At 36.1% G+C, this 27,870-nt stretch overlaps 1 protein-coding gene across 1 annotated transcript; it reads left to right on the top strand.

Annotated features, from left to right (window-relative positions):
* The first annotated feature begins 1,622 nt into the window (after window positions 1–1,622).
* On the top strand, window positions 1,623–24,688 carry GEN1 (GEN1 Holliday junction 5' flap endonuclease). The gene is made up of 13 exons (XM_040225010.1): window positions 1,623–2,550; window positions 3,426–3,612; window positions 6,976–7,152; window positions 8,820–8,930; window positions 10,951–11,024; window positions 13,259–13,350; window positions 14,826–14,976; window positions 15,720–15,756; window positions 15,847–15,927; window positions 16,850–16,980; window positions 18,034–18,095; window positions 19,933–20,073; window positions 20,619–24,688. Exons 1-13 carry the CDS (start codon window positions 2,390–2,392, stop codon window positions 21,947–21,949), a joined length of 2,736 nt encoding a protein of 911 aa, XP_040080944.1. The 5' UTR covers window positions 1,623–2,389; the 3' UTR covers window positions 21,950–24,688.
* Window positions 24,689–27,870: the final 3,182 nt, after the last annotated feature.

Here is a 27,870-nt window from a genome sequence, read left to right as displayed (position 1 = left end):
TACTCTGGACTCTGTTAAAGGAGCAGACAATACGGTTACATTTTATTTAGAATTGTTTTACATTATGATGATAGTTTTTTGTCTTAATATGTTTTTGTATCCTTGTGTTTTTAGAAGGAAATAAGGTCATTACTCAGAGGATATCTGTTATATATCTGTCTAGTCCAAGCTATGATTTTTCCAGTATGTATGATTTTTCCAGTCATGCATGAGTGTCAGAGTTGGACCATAAAGAAAGCTAATTGCCGAAGAATTGATGCTGTTGAACTGTGGTGTTCGAGAAGACTCCTGAGAGTCCCTTGGACTGCAAGGAGATCCAACCAGTCAATCCTGAAGGAAATCGGTCCTGAATATTCATTAGAAGGACTGAGGCTGAAGCTGAAGCTCCTATACTTTGGCCACCTGATGCAAAGAACTGACTCATTGGAAAGGACCCTGATGATGCTGGGAAAGATTGAAAGAAGGAGGAGAAGGGGATGACAGGATGAGATGGTTGGATGGCATCACTGACTCAATGGACATGAGTTTGAGTGAGCTCTGGGAGTTGGTGATGGACAGAGAAGCTGGGTGTGCTGCAATCCATGGGGTCGCAAAGAGTTGAACACGACTGAGCGATTGAACTGAACTGATCTGTTATATAGTCAGACTGAATCTTCAAATTCTACATAATAGTTTTGATCAAATAATAAAGGAAAAGAAAAACAGCGATCAGTTCAGTTCAGTTGCTCCGTCGTGTCCAACTCTTTGAGACCCCATGAATCGCAGCATACCAGGCCTTCCTGTCCATCACCAACTCCCGGAATTCACTCAGACTCACGTCCATTGAGTCAGTGATGCCATCCAGCTATCTCATCCTCTGTCGTCCCCTTCTCCTCCTGCCCCCAATCCCTCCCAGCATCAGAGTCTTTTCCAGTGAGTCAGCTCTTCGCATGAGGTGGCCAAAGTACTGAAGTTTCAGCTTCAGCATCATTCCCTCCAAAGAAATCCCAGGGCTGATCTTCCTTCAGAATGGACTGGTTGGATCTCCTTGCAGTCCAAGGGACTCTCAAGAGTCTTCTCCAACACCACAGTTCAAAAGAGCTATAGATGTTTAATAAAGGAAAACTTGCATATAGAAAATACCAAAGCAGGTTACGATAGCAGAGCTTAAACTATTTTTTTTTTTAATATCATGTACATAGAAAACAGTTTAACAATTTTTTTTTGAATAGTGAAACTGTGCTCCTGTACTCAGTTCCTTTGGTCATGTCTAACTCTTTGCAACCCCGTGGACTGCAGCCCTCCCTACAGGCTCCTCTGTCCATGGGATTTCCCAGGCAAAAATACTGGAGTGGTTGCTATTCCCTCCTCCAGGGGATTGTCCTGACCCAGGAATCAAACTTGCATCTCTTGCGTTGCAGACAGATTCTTTACTGGTAAGGCACCAGGAAAGCCCAAATGGGACTATAGGTCATTTTAAAATACTTTTCTTTAAAAAGATGTTTTATTTTCCCACAATGAACATGTGTGACATTGTAATTTAAAAAGCCAATGCTCTTTTTTTTTTAAATTAATTAATTAATTAATTTTTTATTTTACTTTACAATTCTGTATTGGTTTTGCCATACATTGACATGAATAATTACCTATTCTTCAATTCTTCATTTTCTATCTCCCCTCCACTTATCCGTCAGTTTTCCTTCATTAATCCTGTGTTTTTGTCTTTTGTTCGTGTGTTTGCATTCTTCCTTGTTTTTGTCTCTTTGTTTTTTCCTGATTATGATAGAGGGCTAGTCCTGTTCTCTCTTTAGGTATGTAGATCAAGGAGTGAATTCTCAACAAGACAAATACACATTACCAGTTCCTTCGATTTTTCTCTGCATTTGTTAGCTCTTATTATTCACTGGAGCAAAGCCAATTACCACCCTTTGGGATGAGGGTAATTTTTCCTTTTATTTTCCAGATTTCATTCAGTATTAATGTGACCATGTGAAAAATTTTATTGTCAGCCACTGCTACAGGCAGCATGGAAAAGAAGAAAGAATGAAGAGGGACAACCATTGACATTTGGTGACTTTAAATTTTAAAGTAACTTTATTTTTCATTAATACAGAGAAACATATTGGGTGACGTGAGTGGATTTTAAGGACAAATTCAGCATGCTATATTCTGCTAATAACTTTTCAGCTGCTGCATCAGTACTTTTGTAGCCACTAAGTGTATTACCACCATTTTTAATGTTTCAGGTATTCTTGATTCATCCTGAAAAGCTGACTGGTAAAAATGAGAATACTATTTATGAATCACCTCCAACTAGCTCAAAATACACTGTCTAAATTTTTGTTCTGAGCTTCTATGTCTTTTAACAATCTTTTGAAAAGTTTGTTTCAGATAACAGATAACCACCAGGATGGGAGTAAATGACTTGTGGCAAATTTTGGAGCCTGTTAAACAACATGTCCACTTGCACAGTCTCAGTGGGAAAACCATTGCGGTTGATCTGAGTCTCTGGGTGTGTGAAGCTCAGACAGTCAAAAAAATGATTGGGACAGTCATGAAGCCCCACCTCAGGTAAGTAAACATTCTCAGAATATAGGTATGTGGACGTCTTGGTTTTGTTTCCACTTCATTTGTTTTGTTGTTGCCATTTTGCATTTTGAGTTTTTAAAATGTATTAACATGCCCACATCTGCCATCTCCATATTGTGTGTGTGCGTGCTCAGTCAGTCAGTTGTGTCCAACTCTTTGCAACCCTGTGGACTGTAGCCCACCAGGCTCCTCTGTCCATGGGATTTTCCTGGCAAGAATATTGCAGTAGATGGCCATTTCCTCCTTCAGGAGATCTTCCTGACCCAGGGATTGAACACGTCTCCTGCATTAACAGGCAGATTCTTTATCACTGAGCCACCTCATACTGGTGACTCACAAATTTGTACCTCATACCCTTGAAGCTTCAGACTCATAGACCTGACTGCCTATTTAACATATCCCCTAGGATGTTTCAGTGACTAAAAGGCAGGAATTTGGGAGCCATTCTTTCCCTGCTTTACCTCTCCCCATAGCCAATCCATCTGAAGTCTTGCCAGTTCCCCTTGCAGAATATATGTCACATTCACAAACTTCTCTCCAGAAGCACTACCTCAGTGTATGACAACGTCTCTTATATGCCCTGTTGAGATGAAGTTTTCACTAGCTTCCCTCCCTCTTCTCTTGGCCTCCTCCTCCTCCAAACCATTTCCCACATAGCAATTAGAATAATCATAAATCTCCTTTGCTAAAAAACAAGCAGTGGTTTTCAGTTCAGTCCACTGAAAATCATCATAAATAAGACATTATTGCATGTAACATTTTTGATACTAGTGTCTTTGCCATTATGTCATTCTGCAGTGTTGACTTCTGCTATTCACATATGATGATTAAAGTATCATTAACTTTTTCTATTTCAGAAATCTATTTTTTCGTATCTCATATTTAACGCTAATGGATGTAAAGCTGGTGTTCGTTATGGAAGGGGAACCCCCGCACCTGAAAGCTGATGTCATCAGTAAGAGGAATCAGGTCCGATATGGACCTTCTGGAAAAACATGGTCTCAGAAAACAGGGAGATCACATTTTAAGTCAGTCTTAAAGGAGGTAAGCATTCAGGCCTGATTCAATAATTCTGATTTGAATAAAGAGTGTATTTTACTGTAATAAACTTTGTTGGTCAGTATCTTTAATACTTACTGTCTTCACTAAAAGGCCAATGTGAATAGAGAAGAGAGTTTATGCTTTGGAGTGAAACTCACCCATGTTCAAGTTCCGATTCTGGCATCTAGAAACCCTAGAGGCAAGATTTTTAACCTATCTTTGCCTCATTTCCTACTCTGTAAAATGAGGGTAGTAATACTTTACAAGGTTATAGTGAAAACTAGAGAAAATGTAAATATATCTAAAGCAACTGGTACATCATTGGGACTTAATATGGTAAGTTTTATGAAACCTTCAGCACTTAACAAATTCCCAGAATAGCAGTCTCATTAATTCATACTTTACTCATTCAGGATTAATGATAGTTGATAGATAGAATTTGATTTGGCTTCCCTCAGGGCTTTGTAATTATAAAAACTTATTATTTTAATATATCTGTTACAAAATATATATCTTAAAAGATAAATCTATAATAAGATAAAGTATATAAGTAAAACAATAGGAAGCTATAACTATTTTGTATCTTTTTAAATGTGTTTAATTTTTAAAGTTGTCATAATCATGCACAAGTAATTTTTATCTTGGACTTTTCACTTAATGTAGCATACCCGTATTTCCCTGTTACCATATTCTATTCAGAATTATTACTTGAAATGGTTGTACTTGAAATCATTCCCCATGATTGTATATTGTATATTGTTTGCTTTTCAGTTCTTCTCTGTTATACATGAAATCGTGAGAAACATTTTTTTTGTCAACATAGCTTTTTCTTGTGATTTGAAAATAAATTACCCAAAGTGGGCTTGATAGACCTAAGTTTAGAAAGGATTTTATGTAACTCTTACCAACTACTTCCTACCAGTACAGGTATGAGATAAGCAATTTCAGTGCATCCACAAAATCTTTGGATATTAAGAGTTCTATCTTTGTACTATTATATGCAAAGTCAAAGACATTTTTTGATTTATATAGTACATATAAATACATATAATACATAGTTATATGTCATATTCTTTTAATGGTGAAGTTAAACATTAAGTTAGTTTTAGTCCTTCTGTAAGTAATGACCATCATATCCTTTTCCCACTTAACCTTTTTGAGGTTTTACTTTTTGTTTTGTTCAGTTTCTTTATAGGCTAAGGATATAAACCTTTTATGATATTTGTTTTGAGTTCACATCCCTGTTTTTCTTCTTAAATGTTGATTAAATTTTTTTTTTCTTTTAAAAGACATTGCACAAATTAATAAGCTTTTTTCTCCAGAAGTTTTGTCCATTTTTTTTCTATTTTTTATTTTCATGTGATTAAAAAAAGTAATTTTCAATTAGTGATTATTCCATCTTAATGACTATCAATAATTGAAGAAAATATCTGTACTGTATTCTAATTATTATATATCAGTTCCTAGAAACATCTGTGGTTCACATACTGAAGGCATTAAACACCCAGTATAAAGCAAAAAGGTGTTTGTCTTTTTGAAAACATGCTTCTACTCTTATTTCTTCATTTCACCAGTCGTGATGCACTTAGACGTTTCGTGTTGATTCAGTGTTGCCTGCCCATCAATCATTATCATATTTCTCTACAGTCTGTTACTAGGCCTGACGTTCTCCTAATCTAGTGCCATTTTTAGTTGCAAGCATGAAAAGCACAAATTAATCCTCCAAAACAACCTCTGCCCCACATCATAGAGACTTAGGGCAGGGAAAATTCCAGCCAACCTCATCACAAATTCTGTGCTAGCTTTTGAAAAGAGTTAGGAGGACATGCACAAGAATCTCGGAGAAGGCAATGGCACCCCGCTCCAGTACTCTTGCCTGGAAAATCCCATGGACGGAGGAGCCTGGTGGGCTGCAGTCCATGGGGTCGCTAAGAGTTGGACACGACTGAGCGACTTCACTTTCACTTTTCACTTTCATGCATTGGAGAAGGAAATGGCAACCCACTCTAGTGTTCTTGCCTGGAGAATCCCAGGGACGGGGGAGCCTGATGAATTGCTGTCTATGGGGTCGCACAGAGTTGGACATGACTGAAGAGACTTTGCAGCAGCAGCAGCACAAGAATCTGGAATCTCTTGTTTTTTATGAAAGGATACTTCTTATCTAGGGGTAAGGAAGAAAAAACTATGTTTCAGTTGAGCAGCACCTGTAACAAGTCTGTCTCCCTAAGGTCGCCTAGCCGGAGTCCTGAAAAGTACCTTTTTTTTGACTTGGTACTTTGTCTTTCTGAACCTTGTCCACCTTGGGCAACATCTGGCAGAGGTTTTTTATTACGTAATATAACATGTAAACAATCAATTAAAATGAGATATTTATTCTGTCCCTCTAGAAACAAGTAAATAGCCACTTTTTCTCACCATACCCAGTGTTCCCCAATGATAGAATGAGTGTGTGACATACAACAAAAAAGAATGCACTAAGCTGTAAAGCTGAAGCTACCCAACAGAGTTAAATTCATAACCCAAAGAAAGCTATAGCAGATTATTTATACATCAGGAGGTTGATAACATCCTGCACAGACTTGTGACTTCCCTGGAGCACTCCAACAACCGGCCCCTGTGTGGTTTCCCACAATAAGAGTTTCATTGTACAGGGGAGGTGATAAAAAGTGAACTTTAAGTTCTCAAGCCAAAATTGTGTACTTGCAACTTCTTTGAAAGAGCTCATATTGGGATGGTCATCATGTGAAAAGGATTGCTATAGTTTTACAAAGGTAAATGTTAATGTGATTAATTATTATAATTTAAAGATATTTCCAAATTCTTGAAATAACACTGAACAGTGAAAATTGAATATTCGTTACTTTAAAAAAATAATTTTTAAGTTAATATTTAATTGGATATAGATTACTTTTTAATTGACATCAAAATTTTTAGCTTTTCATTACAGAAAATTTTAAATAAATACAAAAGTAACCCATCACCAATCTTTAAAAATTATCAACTCGAGCAATTTCGTTTCACCTATACTCACACCTGCTTCCCTACTTCCACATTATTTTGAAGCAAATCCCACACATAGTATTGTTTCTCTTAATGGGTCAGTACTTTTCTCTAAAAGATATGGCTCTTATAAAAACATGACTCAATACAGTATTTATTAATGTACATAAAAGTTCAGCAATCATTCATTCCTTAATGCTCTAAAGGATTTAGTGTTCACATTTCCAATTATTTCTTAAATATCATAATTTAAAACATACCTGAAAAGCTATTAGTATTTGTAATATAACAGTAAGTTAAACACCATAAAAAATTAGCAGCAATGCAAATGTTCTTAGATTTGTTGCACCTACTTTTTCTTTTCAGTGTCTTGATATGCTGGAATGCTTAGGAATTCCCTGGGTCCAAGCTGCTGGTGAAGCTGAAGCCATGTGTGCCTACCTCAACGCCAGTGGTTATGTGGATGGCTGCCTCACCAATGATGGAGACACTTTCCTTTATGGGGCCCAGACTGTTTATAGGAATTTCACTATGAACACCAAGGTATTTTTTCTTTCTCTTTTTCAGCATTTGTTTTAAAAACTAATTTTTAAAAGGGGATTATTTGAAGATTAGATAAACTAAAATGTATAAAATGCTTACCGTAATGCTTGTGTTTTTTTGTGTGTGTGCACATGATCGTGAAGTCTTGTCTCACTCTCTACAACCCTACGGATTACAGCCCACCAGGCTCCTTTGTCCATGGGATTCTCCTTGCCAAGAACACTGGAGTGGGTTGCCATTTTCTTCTCCAGGGGATCTTCCCAACCCAGGGATAGGACCAGGATCTCCTGCATTGCAAGGGGGATTCTTTACCATAATGCTTGGTACACAGCAATTGCTAAATAAAATGTTTACTCATATTAAAAATATCACTACTGCATGGTTCATTTTCTTTTAAATGTGGATTTCTCTAAGAACTTGATTTGTTTCACATGGTATACTTCTAAATCAGTTTCAGTTATGTATTATAAAATGTCATGTGATATGTATTGCCTTGAACCAGAATTTCCACTGTTAGTAAGCCTCAAAATACCTCCAAGTATGCAAAGAGAGATATACAAGGATATTATTAGTAGTTGCAGCATTGTCAATACTTGCAAAAACTTGGCAAACAACACATATGACCATTGATAGGGAATGGCTAAATACAGCCATGGTTTTCATGGAGGCAGGTACTATACATGGGACATATTCATTGTAACTGTTCAAGGTTGAGCAAGGGAGACTATGGACATTTGATGTATCGAAGCCAGGAAAACTAAGCCATTTGCCAGAGAATTCTGTTATCTTTCTGAAAATGCTCCCAGTGTCCCCATTGAGAAAAACTGTCTTGGAGTCCATCTAGTCATTAAGGCCTAGGTGGCTCTGGTAGTAAAGAACTCACCTGCCAGTGCAGGAGACATGAGAGATGCGGGTTCAATCCCTGGGTCAGTAAGATACCCAGGGAGGTAGGCACGGCAACCCACTCCAGTATTCTTGCCTGGAGAATCCCATGGAGGGAGGAGCCTGGAGGGCTGCAGTCCATAGGGTTGCAAAGAGTCGAACATGACTGAAGCAACTAAGATATCCAAATGTATTAGTGGGCAAGAAATATTGCAAAATAGTATTTTTATATAAGCCTATTTTTACTTTAAATAAGCATTTGTACATAAGTGTTAAAGAAAGTTTCTTAAAGGAATATGCGTGGCTATCAATAATAGTTACTTCAGATGATGCGTTTACAGGGAATGTTTACTTTCTATAATATACATTTTATGTTTAATTATGTAAGATGAAAATCTACTTTTGTAGACACCAAAAAACAAGAAGAAAAAAATGACTACTATAGTTGTTTTTTTAAAGCTATTTTTGAAACTTGATTTTATTTTCAGATGTTAAAATGTTAGGTTATATGAAGATTCTGGTGACCAAGATAATTTTAAACTTTTAGGAATAAATATTTAGAGGCAGCTTTGACAAATTGGAGAAGGAAATGGCAACCCACTCCAGTATTCTTGCCTGCAGAATCCCATGGATGGAGGAGCCTGGTGGGCTACAGTCCACGGGCTCGCAAAGAGTTGGACACGACTGAGCGACTTCACTTTCACTTCACTTTGATAAATTATGTTTTACAATGTTGATTTTGTTTAGTTTTCTGAAGATGAAACTAAATCTGTACCTTCTTCTAGAACCCACATGTTGACTGTTACACAATGTCATCCATCAAGAGTAAACTAGGTTTGAATAGAGATGCTCTGGTTGGGCTGGCAATACTACTTGGCTGTGATTATCTTCCAAAGGTATGCTGAAATTGTATTTATTTAGTATTCATAGTGGCTTTTTCTCATACCTTACATGGTACATAAATATGAATATAATATGGTACTATATAGTTAAGGACCTAATTTAGATATGGGTGTAATAAACTATTCAGTAACTAAAATAATGAACATTTCAAGTGACATTAAAATGCTCGCTCACTGTGACACTGAATGTTCTAAGTGAGAATAGAATCATAACTGGTACTACAGCCTGAATCTCAGTATACTATTACTTTACGAGATTCATATTCACATTTCATTGTCCTTTTAGAAAAATAGGAGCTACTCTTTTCTTGGCTCATTCCAATATTAGTTTCTATCACTGTTTGTCTGTGTTCTGGTTTTGAATCTCCACAGTAACTTTTTAACTGTACACATGCTCCATGTTATTGTTACTGTTGCTAGGCAACATGATTATTGAGCTAAGTCATTCATCCCTCTATGCCTCTTAGCACTGCATTGAGCTTTGCTCATGAAAGCCTTTTTATTTTATATCTTAAGATAATAATACATACTCAGTGACAGGTATAATAGGTGAGGGATGAATTAAGAATTAAAATGATAACCCCATTCATAAACATGATATTTAAAAATACAAAATGTTTTATACTGTAACTCCTGCTATTTTTATATAGTCCCATTATTATGTCCCTGCTGATCATCTTTGTATCCTTTTTAAATCCTTCATTATACTACAGACTGTATACCTAAGAGAAGTCTAAAGAGGGATGACAGGTATTTTTTTTCACTGGGGCATAGAAGAGAGAAAAAATAATAGGATAGTAAAATTATTAATTCTGATTTCTAATCTGTGTCACCAGTGACCAAATAGAGAAATCAATAATTTTTTTAACAAGAAAAGAAAACAGGAGGGAAAAAAGCTGTTAAATAACACAAAAAAATAATTATTGTAGTTCTCATTCTGAAATACAAAATTACTATTTCCTATATGTAATTGTATCATAATTAAAGTCTGGAAACAACCCAGTGTTGAATATAAAAAAATTTGCAAACTTGAACTCACAAAAACCAGTTTCAACTATGGTGGTATTTATTACATTATAGACTAGCCTTGCCTATTTTGATTTTTTATGTCTTTGCAACCAAAACTGCTATCTATTTATATCATTGTACTTAATGATCTTTAAGACACTACTATAATAACATAATTTGCTGAAAAAATTTTTGGAAAAAAATCTAATATGTAACTAAATGCTAATACAAGAAGGGTCATATGCAAAATATCTAGTAACTGGTTTACTAAAGACATAGGCTGTAGAAATGGAACGAGCTTCTGGTACCCTCTGTTGTCCTATGTGTAACCCTAATCCTCAGTGTAGGTGGGTTGGGAAGGGAACTCACATTAGGGAGAAGATTGCTTTGCCAGCAGGCACTCAGGATATGTGGGCAGTGACTGTTTACTAACCAGTTTGGAAGTATTTTAATACTGATATGTCTATCCTGATACATATTGGCTAAAGAGCAGCATTGTTTACAAAGACATATTAATAAACTTTTATGGGAACTAGAAGACTCATTCTAAACCAGAAATTATCATGTGAATATACTTATTTATATAGATAGATAGATAGATGTGTATGTATATATATATATATATATATATATAGTATTGGAAATTAAATGTTTGTTTTAATTTTCTTAAGTTAAAATATTATCAAAATAATGAACATAGAAAATGAAATGCTGTTCATCTAAAATGCTGTTCCTCCCTCTCCTAAAATAAACTGTAAATGCTTTTGTATGTAACTCTCTGACTTTTTTGGTTACATAAGTTAATACTATAATTGCTGTTTAACCTACAAATCTAAGCTACACCCTATTCTCTTCTGCAGTTTTCATTTACACCTAACAATGCGTCTTGCACACGTAGAGTTACCTTCTTCTCTGAGCTACACAGTCCTACACTGAATGAATGCATCATCCTTCAATCTGTTCTCTAGTGATTAACATTTGAATTTATTTTCCCACTTTCTGAAAGGGAGTCCCTGGAGTTGGAAAAGAGCAAGCATTAAAACTGATAAAGATTTTGAAAGGGCAGAGTTTACTTCAGAGGTAACTAAAAATTATTTTTGCTTATGACATTAGTCTTCTAGTCTTGTTGAATTTAATAGTGTATACAATAAGTATTGGGCTTTCCAAAAAAGTGTTTTGTATTTTTAAGCTGATCTGTATTTTCATTGACAATCACTTATTTATTCTGATGTTTTCCAAAGAAAGCTGAAAAGAACATGTCCTAAGCCATGCTTTGTATCATCAATGTTATTAGCTCGCTACAAACACAAGTAGGAAGATGTCAAATGGGTTTATTTATAACCATGGACATTTGCCATAAGCTATCTTAGACTATTTTATCAACAAGTAAAGATAAACCAACATAATTTTATATTTAAAATTATTTCTATATAAATACTTCAATATTGTATTTTTCTATAACTGAAATGTCTGACATGTTGCAAATATGTAATTAGTAACACTTGATCAAAAGTTTAGCTTCACTACCCTTTGTTCTGTATCTGCACATTATAATGAATTTAGCCTATATGATTTGAGGATTCAGGCTTCTCTGGTAGTTCAGAAGGTAAAGAATCTACCTGTGATGTGGTAGAGCAAGATCTGATCCCTGGGTCTGGAAGATTCTCCTGGAGAAGGAAATGGCAACCCACTGCAGTATTCTTGCCTGGAGAATCCTATGGACAGAGGAGCCTGGCAGGCTACAGTCAATGGGGTTGCAAAGAATCAGACATGACTGAGCAACCAACACTTTCACTTCATTTGAGGATTCAGGAAAATTAAGAGTATATTGAAGTTTGCAAACTGTGCTGTTTTGTTTTGAGCTTTCAAAACGAATCTATCAATTATATTTGCTTGATGAGGGCAATGTTTTATAAAAAATGAATATTGATGATAATAAAGCATAGAATGAATAGAAGGAAAGGAACCAGGATACTGAGACAGTTAAAATAATCTTGGCCTCCAGTAGGTATGAGATAGTAAATGAAAAGAAGCATCAAGTGGTAGAAATGAAGATTGGAATGACCATGAGAAAGATTTCAGATATTCATGCTCTTTCCTAAGATGCCTCTCTTTCCACTGTGAGGCTAATGATAGATCTAAGACTTTAATAAACTCATTATTAATATCAGCAGTTACTATTTTCCAAAACAGGAGAGCAAAGGTGTACTTTGGCATGGGGATGAATTAAGGAATGATATGGGAATTGTGAAGAATAAAAAAGGAAAAGCAAGCAAATACGACTCTTCAGTTCAGTTCAGTTCAGTTCAGTTCAGTTCAGTTGCTCAGTCGTGTCAGACTCTTTGCGACCCCATGAATCGCAGCACGCCAGGCCTCCCTGTCCATCACCAACTCCCGGAGTTCACTCAGACTCACGTCCATCGAGTCAGTGATGCCATCCAGCCATCTCATCCTCTGTCGTCCCCTTCTCCTGCCCCCAATCCCTCCCAGCATCAGAGTCTTCCAGTGAGTCAACTCTTCGCATGAGGTGGCCAAAGTACTGGAGTTTCAGCTTTAGCATCATTCCTTCCAAAGAAATCCCAGGGCTGATCTCCTTCAGAATGGACTGGTTGGATCTCCTTGCAGTCCAAGGGACTCTAAAGAGTCTTCTCCAACACCACAGTTCAAAAGCATCAATTCTTCTGTGCTCAGCCTTCTTCACAGTCCAACTCTCACATCCATACATGACCACAGGAAAAACCATAGCCTTGACTAGACGGACCTTAGTCGGCAAAGTAATGTCTTTGCTTTTGAATATGCTATCTAGGTTGGTCATAACTTTTCTTCCAAGGAGTAAGCGTCTTTTAATTTCATGGCTGCAGTCACCATCTGCAGTGATTTTGGAGCCCCCCAAAATAAAGTCTGATACTGCTTCCACTGTTTCCCCATCTATTTCCCATGAAGTGATGGGACCGGATGCCATGATCTTCATTTTCTGAATGTTAGCTAACTATAAATCGTTCTTATTGAGACAGTTTTAGCAAAGGTGAACTTTTGGCAATATTTTATGTTTGTCTTCACAGTTGAAAATAATGAGATTATATTTTCTTATAGTAATCTGTCATTCTGATTTTTATTAGTTTAGACTAACCTTCCCCTGAGTTTTAAATTTTTTTATGTTTTTATGTTCCCAGGCTAGGACAGCAACTTTACTGCCAAAGGGAAAATAAGTAGGCAAGTGGAAAGGATCAGAATAGCCTGACCTTTGAGAACGTGGCAGTTTGGTAACCGTAGTATTTGTTTATTGTGTTTTTTTAAACCATTTTCTTTTAAAGGTTTAATCAGTGGAATGAAAAATCTTTTTACTCTAATTCACAACCAGTACTCGTTAACAAACTGGCTCATTGCTCTGTGTGTTCCCATCCAGGTAAGCAGACATAAGGAATGATATCTCTAGAACACTGCTGTCAAGCTACCTATGTTTAGTATATACCTATGTTTCATCTCTATTCCTTTGGTACTTTTTACTTACCTACCTTCCTTACCAGATTGGGAACCCGCAGAGTTAGGATTTGTGTCACATAGACACAGTAGACACTCAGTAAATTCTTACTGAATGAAGTAATGTCATATCAGTGATAGATATAGGATAACTGTAGCTGCAAACTGCATTATCAAATTATTTCAGTGTTAAAATTATGTTTTCAGTGTAGAAATCCATTTTAAGAAAAAATTGTACTGATAAATCTTAGGGGAAAATGGAAGTGTTTTTATATCAGTGTTTTGTTTATATGGTGTATTTTTATTGTGTGTGAAGATCCTGACTTAGCATTAACTTCTAATACATGTTCACTGTTACTGAAAATAGCTTGGATTCTCATTAGTCTTGATTTAAAAAATGATGTCCCTGGAAATTCCCTGGCAGTCCAGTTGCTAGTGCTCCATGCTTTCACTGCCAAAGGCCTGAGTTCAATCCCTGATCAGGGAACTAATAAATAGATTAAAAAAAAACCCATCTCTCTCTTTGCAATGTAAGAATTATCTTAAAAAAAAAAAGATGTTTCTGACATGTACTGGGTCAAAAAAGCCTTTTGCTCTCAGGAGAGATTAGGAGATGATGTTAGCTCATCTTTTAAAAGAAATTCTGCTCTATCTATTTTTCTTAATATATTTTCATTGCCATTTAAGACTTATAGATGATAGCATGGAAGAAATAAACGTTTTTATAGATAAGATGCCATTCTGCAGGGTGGTTTTTTTTTTTTTTTTTTTTTGATGCCTTATGAATGGTGGTTTTAGGTCATATCACTTATGTAAGCTCTCATGTATTCTCAAGACAGTGCTGAAGGTAGTCATGCTTTCCTTTTAATGGTCACTAGGGGGCCCAACATCCAGGCCACTACCAGAATTTGTTTATATTCCAAGCTTAGTTTAAAAATAGCTATATAGGTAACTGAGAGCTAGCCACTAGCATAGGTAATAACTGCTGTATTCCTTTCATATTCTTATTTTTTTTAATTCCAAGAATTATTCTATTGACTAAATAATTTTTTACCAACAATATCCTTCTTGTTTGTAACTACCACATACTCCACAGTCTTCCATTGATTACTCTAAATGTACAGTTTCATATTACAAATTAACACTTTCAGATAGAAGAGTAATTTACAAAAAAATAAAATAGTGTCAGTGATGGTAACAGCTAAGGACTTAGTTTATCCTAAGAATTACTGTTGTGTTTATTACTCTATTCAACCTAAATGTATTGAATTCCTTCTCTCTGCTAGGTGTTATGCTAGGCAATGTTTGTTTTTGAAAATTTAGGTAAGGCAAAGAAAAAAATGTATATAGAAGATAATTCTAAAAGGCAGTGAAAATTATACTTTTTGTGTCTCCGTAAAGGTTCATCTAAGGATCATGAACGTAATGGATGCAAATTATGTCAAACTGATCGATATTGTGAACCACATGATTATGAATACTGTTGTCCTTGTGAATGGCACCGTACAGAACATGAGAGGCAACTGAGTGCAGTAGAAAACAATATTAAGAAGTAACGTTATGTTTTTGTACTCAGTGTTTTCTGCTGTGTGACCTATTTATATACCTTTGGTTGAATTATTTCCACATAACTTTCCCCTCATGTGTAGATTAATAATATTTCACAAAATCCCTTTCTTGATTCTGTTCAAAAGTTTGGCCATCTTATAAGATACTAATTTAATAATATTTCAGTGAGAAGGTTGATAACTGGTATACTGTGCAAGGACACTTTTCAGTAAAGGAGATGAGATTAGAGGTGATGATTTTCAGTTCAGTTCAGTCGCTCAGTCATGTCCAACTCTTTGCAACCCCATGAACCGCAGCACGCCAGGCCTCCCTGTCCATCACCAACTCCTGAAGTCCACCCAAGCCCATGTCCATTGAGTCGGTGATGCCATCCAGCCATCTCATCCTCTGTCGTCCCCTTCTCCTTCTGCCCTCAATCTTTCCCAGCATCAGGATCTTTCCAAGTGAATCAGCTCTTCAAATCAGGTGGCCAAAGTATTGGAGTTTCAGTTTCAACATCAGTCCTTCCAGTGAACACCCAGGACTGATTTCCTTTAGGTTGGACTGGTTGGATCTCCTTGCAGTCCAAGGGACTCTAAAGAGTCTTATCCAACACTACAGTTCAAAAGCATCAATTTTTCAGCACTCAGCTTTCTTTATAGTCCAACTCTCACATCCATACATGATTTTAGAGTCTATCTAAAATTGCCTGATTATATTAATAACCTGTATATAACTTATTTTCAGAAAAGCTTGCAGTTGTGAGGGATTCCCATTCCGTGAGGTAATGAGTAATAATTCAACTATGTATTTATCTTGGAAAGTTTTTATAAAAGTTTGAAGTCTCCATTCTTACTTTCTCTTCTCTTGCTAGGTTACTCAAGAGTTCCTTCTGAACAAGGATAAATTGGTGAAGGCAGTCAGGTACCAAAGACCTGATTTATTATTGTTTCAGGTATCTGAAAGTAAACTCTTACTTTACAGTATAAAGTTGGATACTAGAAAGATAAGGGGTAATCACTTTGATTGCTCTGAGAGGAGGTTTGAAGTAGATAGCTGTTGAGTGCATGTGTATTTTGCAGGCATTTATATCTACTTTTCATTCCTTTGTCACACAGTAGCTATATATTGCAGACCGTAAGACAAATCACAGTTACGCTGTTCTTTACAAGACACCTTAAAGGCCATGTGCAGATGTGTTGTATTCAGGACTGTGTTGAGGGAGAGATGCTAATAAGTGGAGAATGTAAGGATCAAGCATATTGTTTCAGAAGACAGTACAGTTTACAAGCGCATTGACCTAAATTTAAATTTGGACAGTCTGTCACTTACCATGTAACCCTGGATATGTGTTTTCCTCAAAAATAGAAACAAGATTACCTATCTTGTGAAGTCACTTTGAGGATTAAATGAGACTAGTTATATTAACCCCTAGTACAGTAAGTAGAGAAACAGTCACTCGATAAATTGTAACTGCTTGTTGCTTAGCTCTACCAACCACAGTAATAATAATGGCAACCAACATTTATTGAACATGTAAAATTTGATACTATATTTAACACATTGCATGTAATCTTCCCTAACTTCATAATCCGTGTGCTGGATTGTATTTTACAGAGAGAAAACCTGAGGCTGAAAGAGGTTAAGTAATTTACCCAACATCTAGGAAATATGCTGGCATTCAGACCCAGAACCCTCACACTGAAATCATTGTGCAGTATTGCCTCCTTAGGAGGCTCACTGCTTATGGGAATCTTCCTGTTGGCACAACTTTTAATATTAGTTATCTCTTAATGGAAAAGATAAGATCACCTGAGAGTGCTATTTGTTCACCAAGAGATAATGAAGTCTTATTATATTTGTTATTACATTTACAGAGATTTACTCTTGAAAAAATGGAGTGGCCCAATCACTATGCATGTGAGAAATTGTTGACACTGTTGACCCACTATGACATGACAGAAAGGAAGCTCGGTCAAAGGAACTCTAATCAGCTACGGCCGATTCGGTAATATAAAGAATTGTATGGACAACTCCCTATGTTTTCATGAGAATATCTTATGATCTAAAGTATTCTTCTTAATATCTTTAATGGCAGGATATGTCAATATATCTCTTTGTTTTAGAAGAATGGAGGAAAGGTCTGCTGGAATATTAAAAGCTTGTTCAGGGGTTAGTGTCAAGATAACATAGTAAGTTGATGCTTTGATACTTTTCAGCCTCAAACATGTAGCAATAATAGACTATTAAAGAAATATAAAAAGTTGTGCTCTGCTAAGTTGCTTCAGTTGTCTCTGACTCTGTGCGATCCTATGGACTTTAGCCCGCCAGGCTCCTCTGTCCATGGGATTCTCCGGGCAAGAATACTGGAATAGGTTACTGTGCCCTTCTCCATGGGATCTTCCTGACCCAGGGACCTGTGTCTCTTATGTCTAACCTGCAATGGCAGGTGGGTTCTTTACCACTAGCGCCACCTGGGAGGCCCCTATAAAAAGTTGTAGCTAGGCTTAACTAGGTAATTATCTCAGTCAGTGGACCAGAAAGGGAACAGAAGTGTAAAGTAAGTGGAGGGGCTGAAACTGAGAATTGGTGGCTCTCAGTGAAGGGTATATGATTATTCATTTATTCTTGAAACTTTTCTTAATGTTTGAAAAATTTCAAAATAAAAAGTTTTGGGAAAGTATTAAAAAAGATAAGTTCCAAAGGACTCACAATCCATTAGCGTACATCTTTGATGACAATAGTAGACGTCAGAATGATGGAGTAATATTTCAAAGCTTTGACTAAAAATAATTGGCAACCGAGACATCATCAAAATTATTCACTGATTGGCAAGACACTTGCAGACATATGAAGATTATCTGATAAGATCTAAAATTATAAACACTATCTTTTAAATAAGCAAATCAGAAATAACTATATGGTAGTTCCTTACAGAATCTTTAGAATATTATTAAAACAATAAAAATTAGTGGGCATTGAGTTATTCAGTCAACAAATTGAAGATTTCCAAATAACTCATGCAATTAGACCCCATTAGCTGTGGTTTGTTTTTTTTCAGAATCGTTAAAAACCGAATCAGAAATGGAGTTCATTGTTTTGAAATAGAATGGGAAAAGCCTGGTATGTACATACTTTAAGGAAAATTTATAACATTTAGTCATGTACGTTTAGCAGATATCATGTGTGTATATAAAAAAGAAATGAATCACATACATCAGTATACCTGTACTATATGTAACTCATAGCAAATCTTAAATGTCTTAAATTGATATTCCTTTTGTAGTTAAGGTTTACAAAAACAATATGGAAATGGTTTTGATGTCTATTTCTAAAGAAAATACTACTATAAATAGTCTGGTCATTGGATTTCACTGTATAGTCAGTTCTCAAGAAATGAAGGTTGCTGATAGAATGAAGCACCTGTAGTGCTTTCTTTCCTTTTCTTTCTTTACTGTGTTTAGTTTTCATGGGAATTTATAGTGTCAAATGACTCTTATTTTCTGTAGACAGAAATACAGTAAACTCTGAATTAGCTCCAAAACTGAAGGCAGGGGAAGAACTGAGCACTTAAAATGGAAAATAACCCCAAATTCATTTCTGTGTGCCTTTGAAATTAGATTGTATAATTACATGTGACTAAGTGAGAGAATAGATTTGTCAATAAGTTCTAGTTGATGAACGATAAAGAATTACGTAAGCTGTTCAAGGGAATAGTAGAAAAGTAGCTAAAGAATTTTGAAAACCATATAGAAACAATTTCACCTACTACAGTGTATTTTCAGGAAAGACAATGCCATTAACCCAGTTTATCCATGCATCTCTTCTGTCTAGAACTCAGGTTTAGGTGCCCACTTTCACTTATCCTTGTTGGAGTTATCCCTTAAGGAGAAAATGTACCCCAGGTTGCTCTAAGAAATACTCTTAAGTTCACTTGTTTCCATTGTTTCTACTTCGGACACATTAACTTACATTTCTTGATAGTTTGGCATCTTATGTAGTTTTGCCCTCATATAGGATAAACATAAGAATCTAGTGTACTATTTATGTATCTCATTGTAAATGTACACATTAGCATTCTCATTTTTGTTTATTGAGTTCTTGTGAGTCCAAGTAAGCCTGGGTATTTCCATGAGAGAATGATAATCTTTGAAACACAATCTGGAAAATGGTAATAGTTTTGATGACGTTTCAATTCTGTCCTTTTCAGAAGTTACTACTAAAGAAAGCCAATGTTAAAGTTTTAGGAAATTGTGTGTTTTCATTCTTTATCTGGAATTTTATACTTATTATACTGAATTAAAACTGACTAACCTTTCTCTCGACCTCTCGGCCACCGCCCCTGACCTTGGGCGAGGGGCAGCCCCTCTCGGCCACTGCGAGGAGATCCAACTAGTCCATTCTAAAGGAGATCAGTCCTGGGATTTCTTTGGAAGGAATGATGCTGAAACTCCAATACTTTGGCCACCTCATGCAAAGAGTTGACTCATTGGAAAAGACTCTGATGCTGGGAGGGATTGGGAGCCGAGGAGAAGGGGAAGACAGAGGATGAGATGGCCGGATGGCATCACCAACTCGATGGACAGAAGTTTGAGTGAACTCTGGGAGTTGGTGATGGACAGGGAGGCCTGGCGTGCTGCGATTCATGGGGTTGCAAAGAGTCAGACACGACTGAGCGACTGAACTGAACTGAACCTTTCTCTAAGCTGTTCCTACCATGTCTAAAACAAGAGAAATTTAAAGTTCTAATTTAAATGGAATTTCTTTCCAGCTCTTGGCAGGTGGAAAAAGATCACTTCTGTATCAACAGATTATTAGAATAGAGATGTTGTATAGTAAGATTTGCATGAGTTATCCATTTGTTAATAACCTAGTTGACCTGGTGAAATGAGTTACCTGGGAAAATGGAGTATTTCAGATCTGTTATTAAGGTTGTTTTATTGTATTTTTAATCTGTTAGAACATTATGCTATAGAAGATAAACATGGAGAATTGGCTCTACAAACAATAGAAGAAGAGTCATTGTTTGAAGCAGCTTATCCTGAGATTGTTGCTATTTACCAACAACAAAAGTCAGAAAATAAAGGGAAGAAACAAAAAAGTAAGTATCACATTTGATAACTATTTATGCTGCACACATAAAGGAATTGTCCTATTTGAATCTACCTTGTCCAAATTTTGCTGATTCTGTAAAATCAAGAGTAAGGATTATACTCTTGCTCCTTTGTCTTGACATACTTTGTTTTAAAATATGAAAACCTGGAAAAAACCGTTCTGCTCTGAGTCTGCTAACTTAACTGAGTGTTAATAATAGTAATTACACTAACCATTTATTGAACAATTAGTATGTATAACATATTTAGGATTATAAATATATTTTATTTCTCAGAACTCAGTGAAATTTTAACATTATTTTATAACATGACAGTAATAACAGTATTTCTGAAAGAAAATATTTTATAATCTATTAGTAATTATTTTGTTATAATTAGGTATAAAACAGTTTTCAGGAATGCACTAAGACAAAAGAGGCAAAAGTTGATCATATAGATTTCTGATCTGAACTCTTTTTATTTACCTACATTAAAGAAAATAAAATAGATTTAAAATAGATTTTAATTGTATTATATATTTGTTTCTTTTCAGGCATGAAAATTAAGTCTAAAGGAAACAGTTTGCAAGAATCAGATGAGATGATGAAAGTTCAGTCACATATGACTTTAAAACCCACATGGGAGATCTTTCCTAAGCAGAATTCCAAGTTAAGCTTGGAAATTTCCCCTGATTCTGCATCACCTGAGGAATGTATTTCCACATCATTGAATGTCTTCCTTTTACCTGAAGATGTGGCCTGTTTGACTACACAAGAACAGTTAATATCTTCTCCAAAATCTTTGGCTATGCAGCAAATTAAAGATATCAGTAAGTCTCTAATTGCAGAATCTAGTCAACCTAGTACCTCATCCCATAATATATCCGTAGTTGCTGATCTGCACTTGAGCACCATCGACTGGGAAGGTACTTCTTTTAGTACTTCTTTTAGTAATTCTCCGGCCATCCCCAGGAACACATTTACTCATGGTTTAAAATCGGAACTTGAAACAGCTATTCCTGACAGTTTTAAAAATAATCCAGAGGAGTTGTATTGTGAATCAGAACGGTGCACCACCAGTGTTAATAAACTGTCCTGTTGGGATCTTCAGAAGACTAATCCTGAGGAGCAGCTACTTTCTGGCATTAGTGATTTACATCTTCAGGATTTACCCTTACAGGAACGAATACTTACAAAATCATATCCTCAGAATACTGTAGAACCAAATGTTGACCTAAATGCTTTCTCCCTACTTACTGTAAAAGAACAGCGTGTTGCTAATAGTACTTCTCATTGTCCACCACATCTTTCCAAGGATCTTCTAGGAATTCATTTGCAAAATGAATCTAGAAACTGTAAAGTTCTAAAAGGAGACCAGCTATTTCAAGAAAATGATAAATCAAATACATCTGTACCCTTGTCTGTCAATAACCCAGGAACGAAAACCTCCAATGTTAGAACTGGGCCACCAAATGATGCTTTACATCATAGTAGAAAAGTTGGCGTTCAGATCACTAGGAAAACTGTAATGAAGAAGAGTGTTTGCCTTGACAGACTTTCCTCTGATGAAGAAAGTGTCCCAAAGTTTGGGAAAGCTAAATCCACAACTCAAAAAATGAAGCAGAGTTCTCAGAACCATAGCCCAACCCAGTTCAAGAAAAATGATGCCAACAAATTGAGTAACCCTAAGGCATATATTAAAGAAATTGAGCAGTGTGTCCAGGCTTACAAAACAGCTAGAAATGAAGAAGCCTGTCTCCCAGATGCAGCAAAAGAGCCTCCTAGTTTTCTACGATACCATAAGGATAAAGATGACTCTGGTACCTGTTTGGATAGTCCTCTTCCTTTAAGTCAGAGATTAAAACTAAGGTTCCAAAACACTTGAAATTTATAAAGTATTCAGGTATGACTTAGTATTCTAGTACTGTTAGCATTAGCAGAAGCAGAAGGAAGGTATCTGACTTATGTGTAGTAGAAAAATTTAATGTGGTTCTATATATTATGAGACCCTTGCCATTTTAATCAAAACTGTAATTAAAATGTTCCCTAAAACTTTGGTTTTAAAGCATTATCCTCTGTAGTGAAAACTCCAGATAATGTATATTTTTATAACGTACTTTTTCCGTTTTAAAAAATATCTTTATTGATTATGTTTTAGTTATATCCTTGAAATGTTTGTGTAGCACGAAACAGAGTAAATGCTGCACCCATTTGTTCATTTTTACTCATTTCTTCCACAAGCCTCTAAAGCATTTTTGGATATTACAACTTGTTCCCCAGAGGATAACTCTTTATAGTTGCCTGCGTTCTCATGTCTTCTATTGTACCTTTCTGGGAGTTACATTTATTTTCTTTTTTTTAACTTTATTTTACTTTCAATGTGAAGATACTTTGAACTGCTCTTCCAGTTAAAGTAATCTCATTCTCTTTTGTGAAATAAAATTCACAAAATTTTATATATAGTGAAACTCATGATTGTAGTAGTTGATTAAATTTGGAAAGCTACTTCTTACATGTCCCCAGAGGTTCACATATATGCCAAGTGGACAAAGATTTAAAACATAGGATGTATAACCAGAAGAGGATTAGAAACTTGCTCTGGATCATGCAACTAATTAATAGTGGTATGGGAACCAGATTTCTTTTTTATAGCACTTTTTATCTTTACCTTTTTGTAAAAAAAAAAAAATGAATCTCTGGCTTCCTGGGTGGCTCAGGGGTGAAGAATCCTCCTGCAATGCAGGAAACACAGATTTGATTTCTGGGTCAGGAAGATCCTCCTGGAGAAGGAAATGGGATCGAATCCAGGTCCCCTGCATTGCAGGCGGATTCTTTACCAACTGAGCAACAAGGGAAGCCCAGGAATACCGGAGTAGGTAGACTATCCTTTCAATGGATCTTCCCAACCCAGGAATCAAACCAGGGTTTCCTGCATTGCAGGCAGATTCTTTACAACTGAATTATCAGGGAAGCCCAAGGAAATGGCAACCCACTCCAGTATTCTTATATATATATATATTTTTTTTTAATTTTTTATTTTTTTTACTTTACAATCCCATGGACAGAGGAGCCTGGCAGGCTACTCTGGGAGCATGAGGTTGCAAGAGTCAGGCACAGCTTAGCAACTAAACAACAACATACAATACTCACATCAATACCTCCAAATATTAAGTTATTCATTGCTTTACCTACCACTCAAAAATTCTAAAGGGAACCAGATTGGAAAGGAAAAAGTAAAATTATTGCTACTTGCAATGGTAAGACCTCATGTTTATGAAATTCTGGGGAATTCACTAAAAACTATTAGAACTGATCAATGAGTTCAACAGGTTGTAGGATACAAGGTCAAGATACAAACATCAGTTGTATATCTATACTCCTGCAATAATACTAAATAATACTAAATGAAATTAAATTCTTTTTACAACAACAAAAAAATACTTTGGAATAAATTTAACAAAAGAAACACAATATATACTCTGAAACTATAAAATATCACTGAAAGAAATTCAAGATAATCTAAATAAATGAAAAGACATCCATGTTCATGGATCAGGAAACCTGATATTGGGATGAGAATACTTCCCAAACAAATGTGCAGATTCGATGCAGTCCCCACCAGTTCCAGCTGATTTCTGTATAGGAACTGATAAACTAATTCTGAAATATATATGGAAATTTAAAAGACACAGAATAGGCAAAATACAGAAATGACAAGGCAGTACTTGCCCTTCTGATTCTGATTTCAAAACCTACCATAAAACTACAGTAATGAATGTGTTGAGTGCCATAAAGGTAGACATATAGATCAGTGAGATAGAACGGAAGGTCCAAAAATATGTCCTGGGGCTTCTCAGGAAGCTCAGTGGTAAAGAATCTGCCAGCAAGGAAACACAGGAGAAAGTGGGTTTCATCCCAGGTCAGGAAGATCCCTGTAGGAAAAAATGACAACCCACTCTAGTATTCTTGCCTGGAGAATCCCATGGACAGGGGAACCTGGCAAGCTACAGTCCTTCAGGTGACAAGAGAGTCAGACATGACTTAGCGACTAAACAACAGCAGCAATAACAAAAACTCATTTGACTTTGCTATAAGTTTCCTCTTAAAAATTTTCCATATGCCTTTAAGTAGTTTAGAATAGTTATAAATAACATGAGTTTACATATGAAAACAATAAATTTACTTTGAAGGCCTGACATTAGAAAAATTGACAGTATGGTGGCTACCAAGAGTGTTATTTCCTTGGTAAACTTACCACATTTTAGAGTTTAGCCAGTTTTGAACTAGTATCACATATTTTTAATAATCTCAGTTTTAAATGCACATGTAGTGTAACTTTTAAATTTTCAAGGACTTATGCTTTTGGCATAGATTGGACATTTACTGCATAGATACGTGAACAGCTCTAAGTTCTGAGGTTAGAGTTGAACAAAACCCCAGTACTATGCATTGAAGGGGATGAGGATGAAGTTCTACTTTGGAGTAATTAGTTTGGATTTGAACTGCTTACCTGACCCCATGCGCAGTAGATTTATGTTCTCAGACATATACCTAAAGACTCCTTTTCCACCGACTTTTTATTGTATAATTTACATACAATAAAATCCACTCATTTTAAGTGTAAGTTTGATGAATTTTGGTAATTGTGTCCATTTGTGTAACTTACACCACAATCAAAATATGGAAAATTTCCATCACCCCGAAGTTTCCTTATGCTTCTTTGCAGTTAATCGTCTCTCCCAAGCCTTGATCCCAGGCAACAACTGATATGCTTTTCTCGCTATGGTTTGCTTTTTCTAGAATTTCTGTAAGCAGGACCATACAATATATAGTCTTTGACTTTCTACTTAGGACATTTTTAAGACTTATATGTGTTGTATATATTAATATCTTGTGGTGTAGAGTAGTATGACATAATTGTAGAGTAGTATGACAGAATATTCAGTTCAGTCATTTAGTTGTGTCCAGCTCTTTGCGACCCCATGCACTACAGCACATCAGGCTTCCCTGTCCATCAGCAACTTACAGAGCTTGCCCAAACTCATGTCTATCAAGTCAGTGATCCCATCCAACCAACTTGTCCTCTGTTGTCCCCTTTTCCTCCTGCCTTCAGTCTTTCCCAGCATCGGGGTCTTTTCAAATGAGTCAGCTCTTCACATCAGATCACCAAAGTATTGGAGTTTCAGCTTCAGCATCAGTCCTTCCAATGAATATTCAGGGTTGATTTCCTTTAGGATTGACTGGTTGGATCTCCTTGCTGTTCAAGTGACCCTGAAGAGTCTTCTCCCGCACCACAGTTCAAAGGCATCAATTCTTCAGCACTCAAGTCTTCTTTATAGTCCAACTCTCACATCATACATGACTATTAGAAAAACCATAGCTTTAACTATATGGCCCTTTGTTGGCGAAGTAATGTCTCTGCTTTTTAATACACTGTTTAGGTTTATCATAGCTTTTCTTCCAAGTGTCTTAATTTTGTGGCTGCAGTCACCATCTGCAATGATTTCGGAGCCTAAGAAAATAGTCTCACTGTTTCCATTGTTTCCCCATCTATTTGCCATGAAATGATGGGACCGGATGCCATGTCATTTTTTGAATGACATAATATGAATACACCATAATTTTTTATTATGTCATCAGTTGATGGAAATAGAGTTGTTTTCACATTTTGGCTATTATGGATAGTGTGGCCATGAATATTCAGAAAGAGGTCTTTAGGTGGACATATATTTTCACTTCAGATAAATAAGAATGAGATTGCTGGTTCATTTGATCAGCATATGTTTAATTTTTTAAGATACTACCACAGTCTTCCAAAAAACCATTGTGTTCCCAACAACTATATATTGGGGTTTTAATTATGCTACATTGTCACAAAAACTTAATGTTGTCAGTCATTTTAGTCATTCTAATTGGTGGATGGTGGATCTCATTGTGACTTTTTCTTTTCCTGATAATTGAAGAAGTATCATGCATATCGGGCATTTGTGTGTCTTCTCTTGTGAAATTTCAGTTCTTTTGCCAAATTTTAAATCGGGTAGTTTGTGGTCTTGTTATTCAGTTATAAATGTTATTTTTTTCTAAATACAAGCTCTTTGTCAGATATGTGTTTTGCAAATGTTATATCCCTGAGTCTTTCATTTAACTGTCTTTAAGAAAGCAAAATAATTAAAATTTTATGTCTATTAATTTTTATTTCCACTGGCCTATTTAAGATATATTTCTCTAACCTAATGTCCCAGCTATTTTTTCTGTTTTATCCTACAAGTTAAATGGTGTTTACCTCTTACATTTGGGTCTGATTTATTTCAAATTAGTTTTTGTGTATCATATGAGGTACGAACTGAGGGACATTTTTTTCCCTGTACAGATATCCACTTGCATGATCACAATTTGTTGAAGAGAAATTTTCCCTCATTGAATTACCTTGACTCCTTTGTTGAAAAAATCAATGGCCCATGAAAAGTGTGAGTCTGTTGCTAAACTATTCTTCCCATTGATCTGTTTGCCTATCATCACTCCAACACCACCATCTTGATTACTGTAGATTTATAGTAAGTCTTGAAATCAAGCAGTTTATCCTTGTTCATTATATTTTCTTGTCGAGGACACCAATTGACCTCCATATTACTAAAGCTAATAAACAACTTACAGTCTTAAATATACCTTTCTGCAGAATCAAGGACAATTGAACTTTCCACGAGATCTTCTATTATCTTGTTTTCCATGTCAACACTGCTTCTTGGTTTACCTCCCTCTTCCTTGGCTATCATTTTAAACTCCTCATAGGCGCAAATATTCATGCTCATTCAATATTAATACTTGTGTTCCTTCAGTTTTCTCTCTTATTCACTCTAGATATTTTCTACCCTCATGACTTCAGCTGCTTATGTGCTTATGACTCAGACATGGATCATTAGCCAAAGCTTCTCTCCTAACTATAGATCTGCTTACTTAAACAATTTCTGACATCACTGGGAATGAGTACAGTGATAGAGATGGGTTGAGGCTCCAAGGTGCCTGACATATCTAACCCTCGATGTAGTTCCAAGTCTTGCTGTAACTGATTCCTGGTTCCAAGTGAAGTCATTTGGGTAGTGAATATTCATTCAATCTAGAGACGACATTAACTCATGGTCAATTAAATAAGTATTATGCACATCAAATGTCAAGGACTGCCAGGAGAGACAAAGTGGAGTAAAACCCATTGTTTATGTTCAAGGAATTGACAATCTAGAGCAAGGTAGGGCAATGTGGCATATTTACACCCAAGAATAAATTGTATTGGCAAGCACAGAATTGCACAGAATTGTTCAATGAATGAGATAGACAATACTATAGGAATCTTTCAGAGGAAGGAGGATTCCTTCAGCAAACAGATTTGCCTGGGCTTTGAAGGGTAGTTTCCCTGGTGGGTCAGAAGGTAGAGTCTGCCTGCAGTGCAGGAGACCTGGATTCAGTCCCTGAGTTGGGAAGATCACTGGAGGAGGAAATGGCAACCCACTCTAGTATTCTTGCCTGGAAAAACCCTTGTGGGCTACAGTCCATGGGGTCATAAAGAGTCAGATACGACTAAGCGACTAACCCTTGTGTCTTGTGTATAGGGTAGGCAACAATTTGATTGACATAACTGGAGCAGTATTACCAGCAGAGGACATTTCAGTGGATGAGTGAATAACTTCAAGAAACCTGGACTTCCCAGGTGGCACGGGTGTGTGGGGGGGTGGGGGGAATCCACCTACCAAGCAAGAGATACTGGTTTGATCCGTGGAGAAGGAAGTGACAACCCATTCCAATATTCTTCCC

This window comes from Oryx dammah, unplaced genomic scaffold (assembly GCF_014754425.2).
Source record: "Oryx dammah isolate SB20612 unplaced genomic scaffold, SCBI_Odam_1.1 HiC_scaffold_25, whole genome shotgun sequence".
NCBI lineage: Eukaryota > Metazoa > Chordata > Mammalia > Artiodactyla > Bovidae > Oryx > Oryx dammah.
Note: the sequence above shows the minus strand (reverse complement) of the source record. Positions and strands in the feature narration are given on the sequence as shown.

Excerpts from the sequence above, each read along its gene's own strand:
- GEN1 (XM_040225010.1), top strand. The coding sequence starts at position 2,390 with ATGGGAGTAAATGACTTGTGGCAAATTTTGGAGCCTGTTAAACAACAT. Across the intron at positions 3,613-6,975 it reads TTAAGTCAGTCTTAAAGGAG|TGTCTTGATATGCTGGAATG; the intron begins GTAAGCATTCAG and ends TTTTCTTTTCAG. Across the intron at positions 15,757-15,846 it reads AGGGATTCCCATTCCGTGAG|GTTACTCAAGAGTTCCTTCT; the intron begins GTAATGAGTAAT and ends TTCTCTTGCTAG.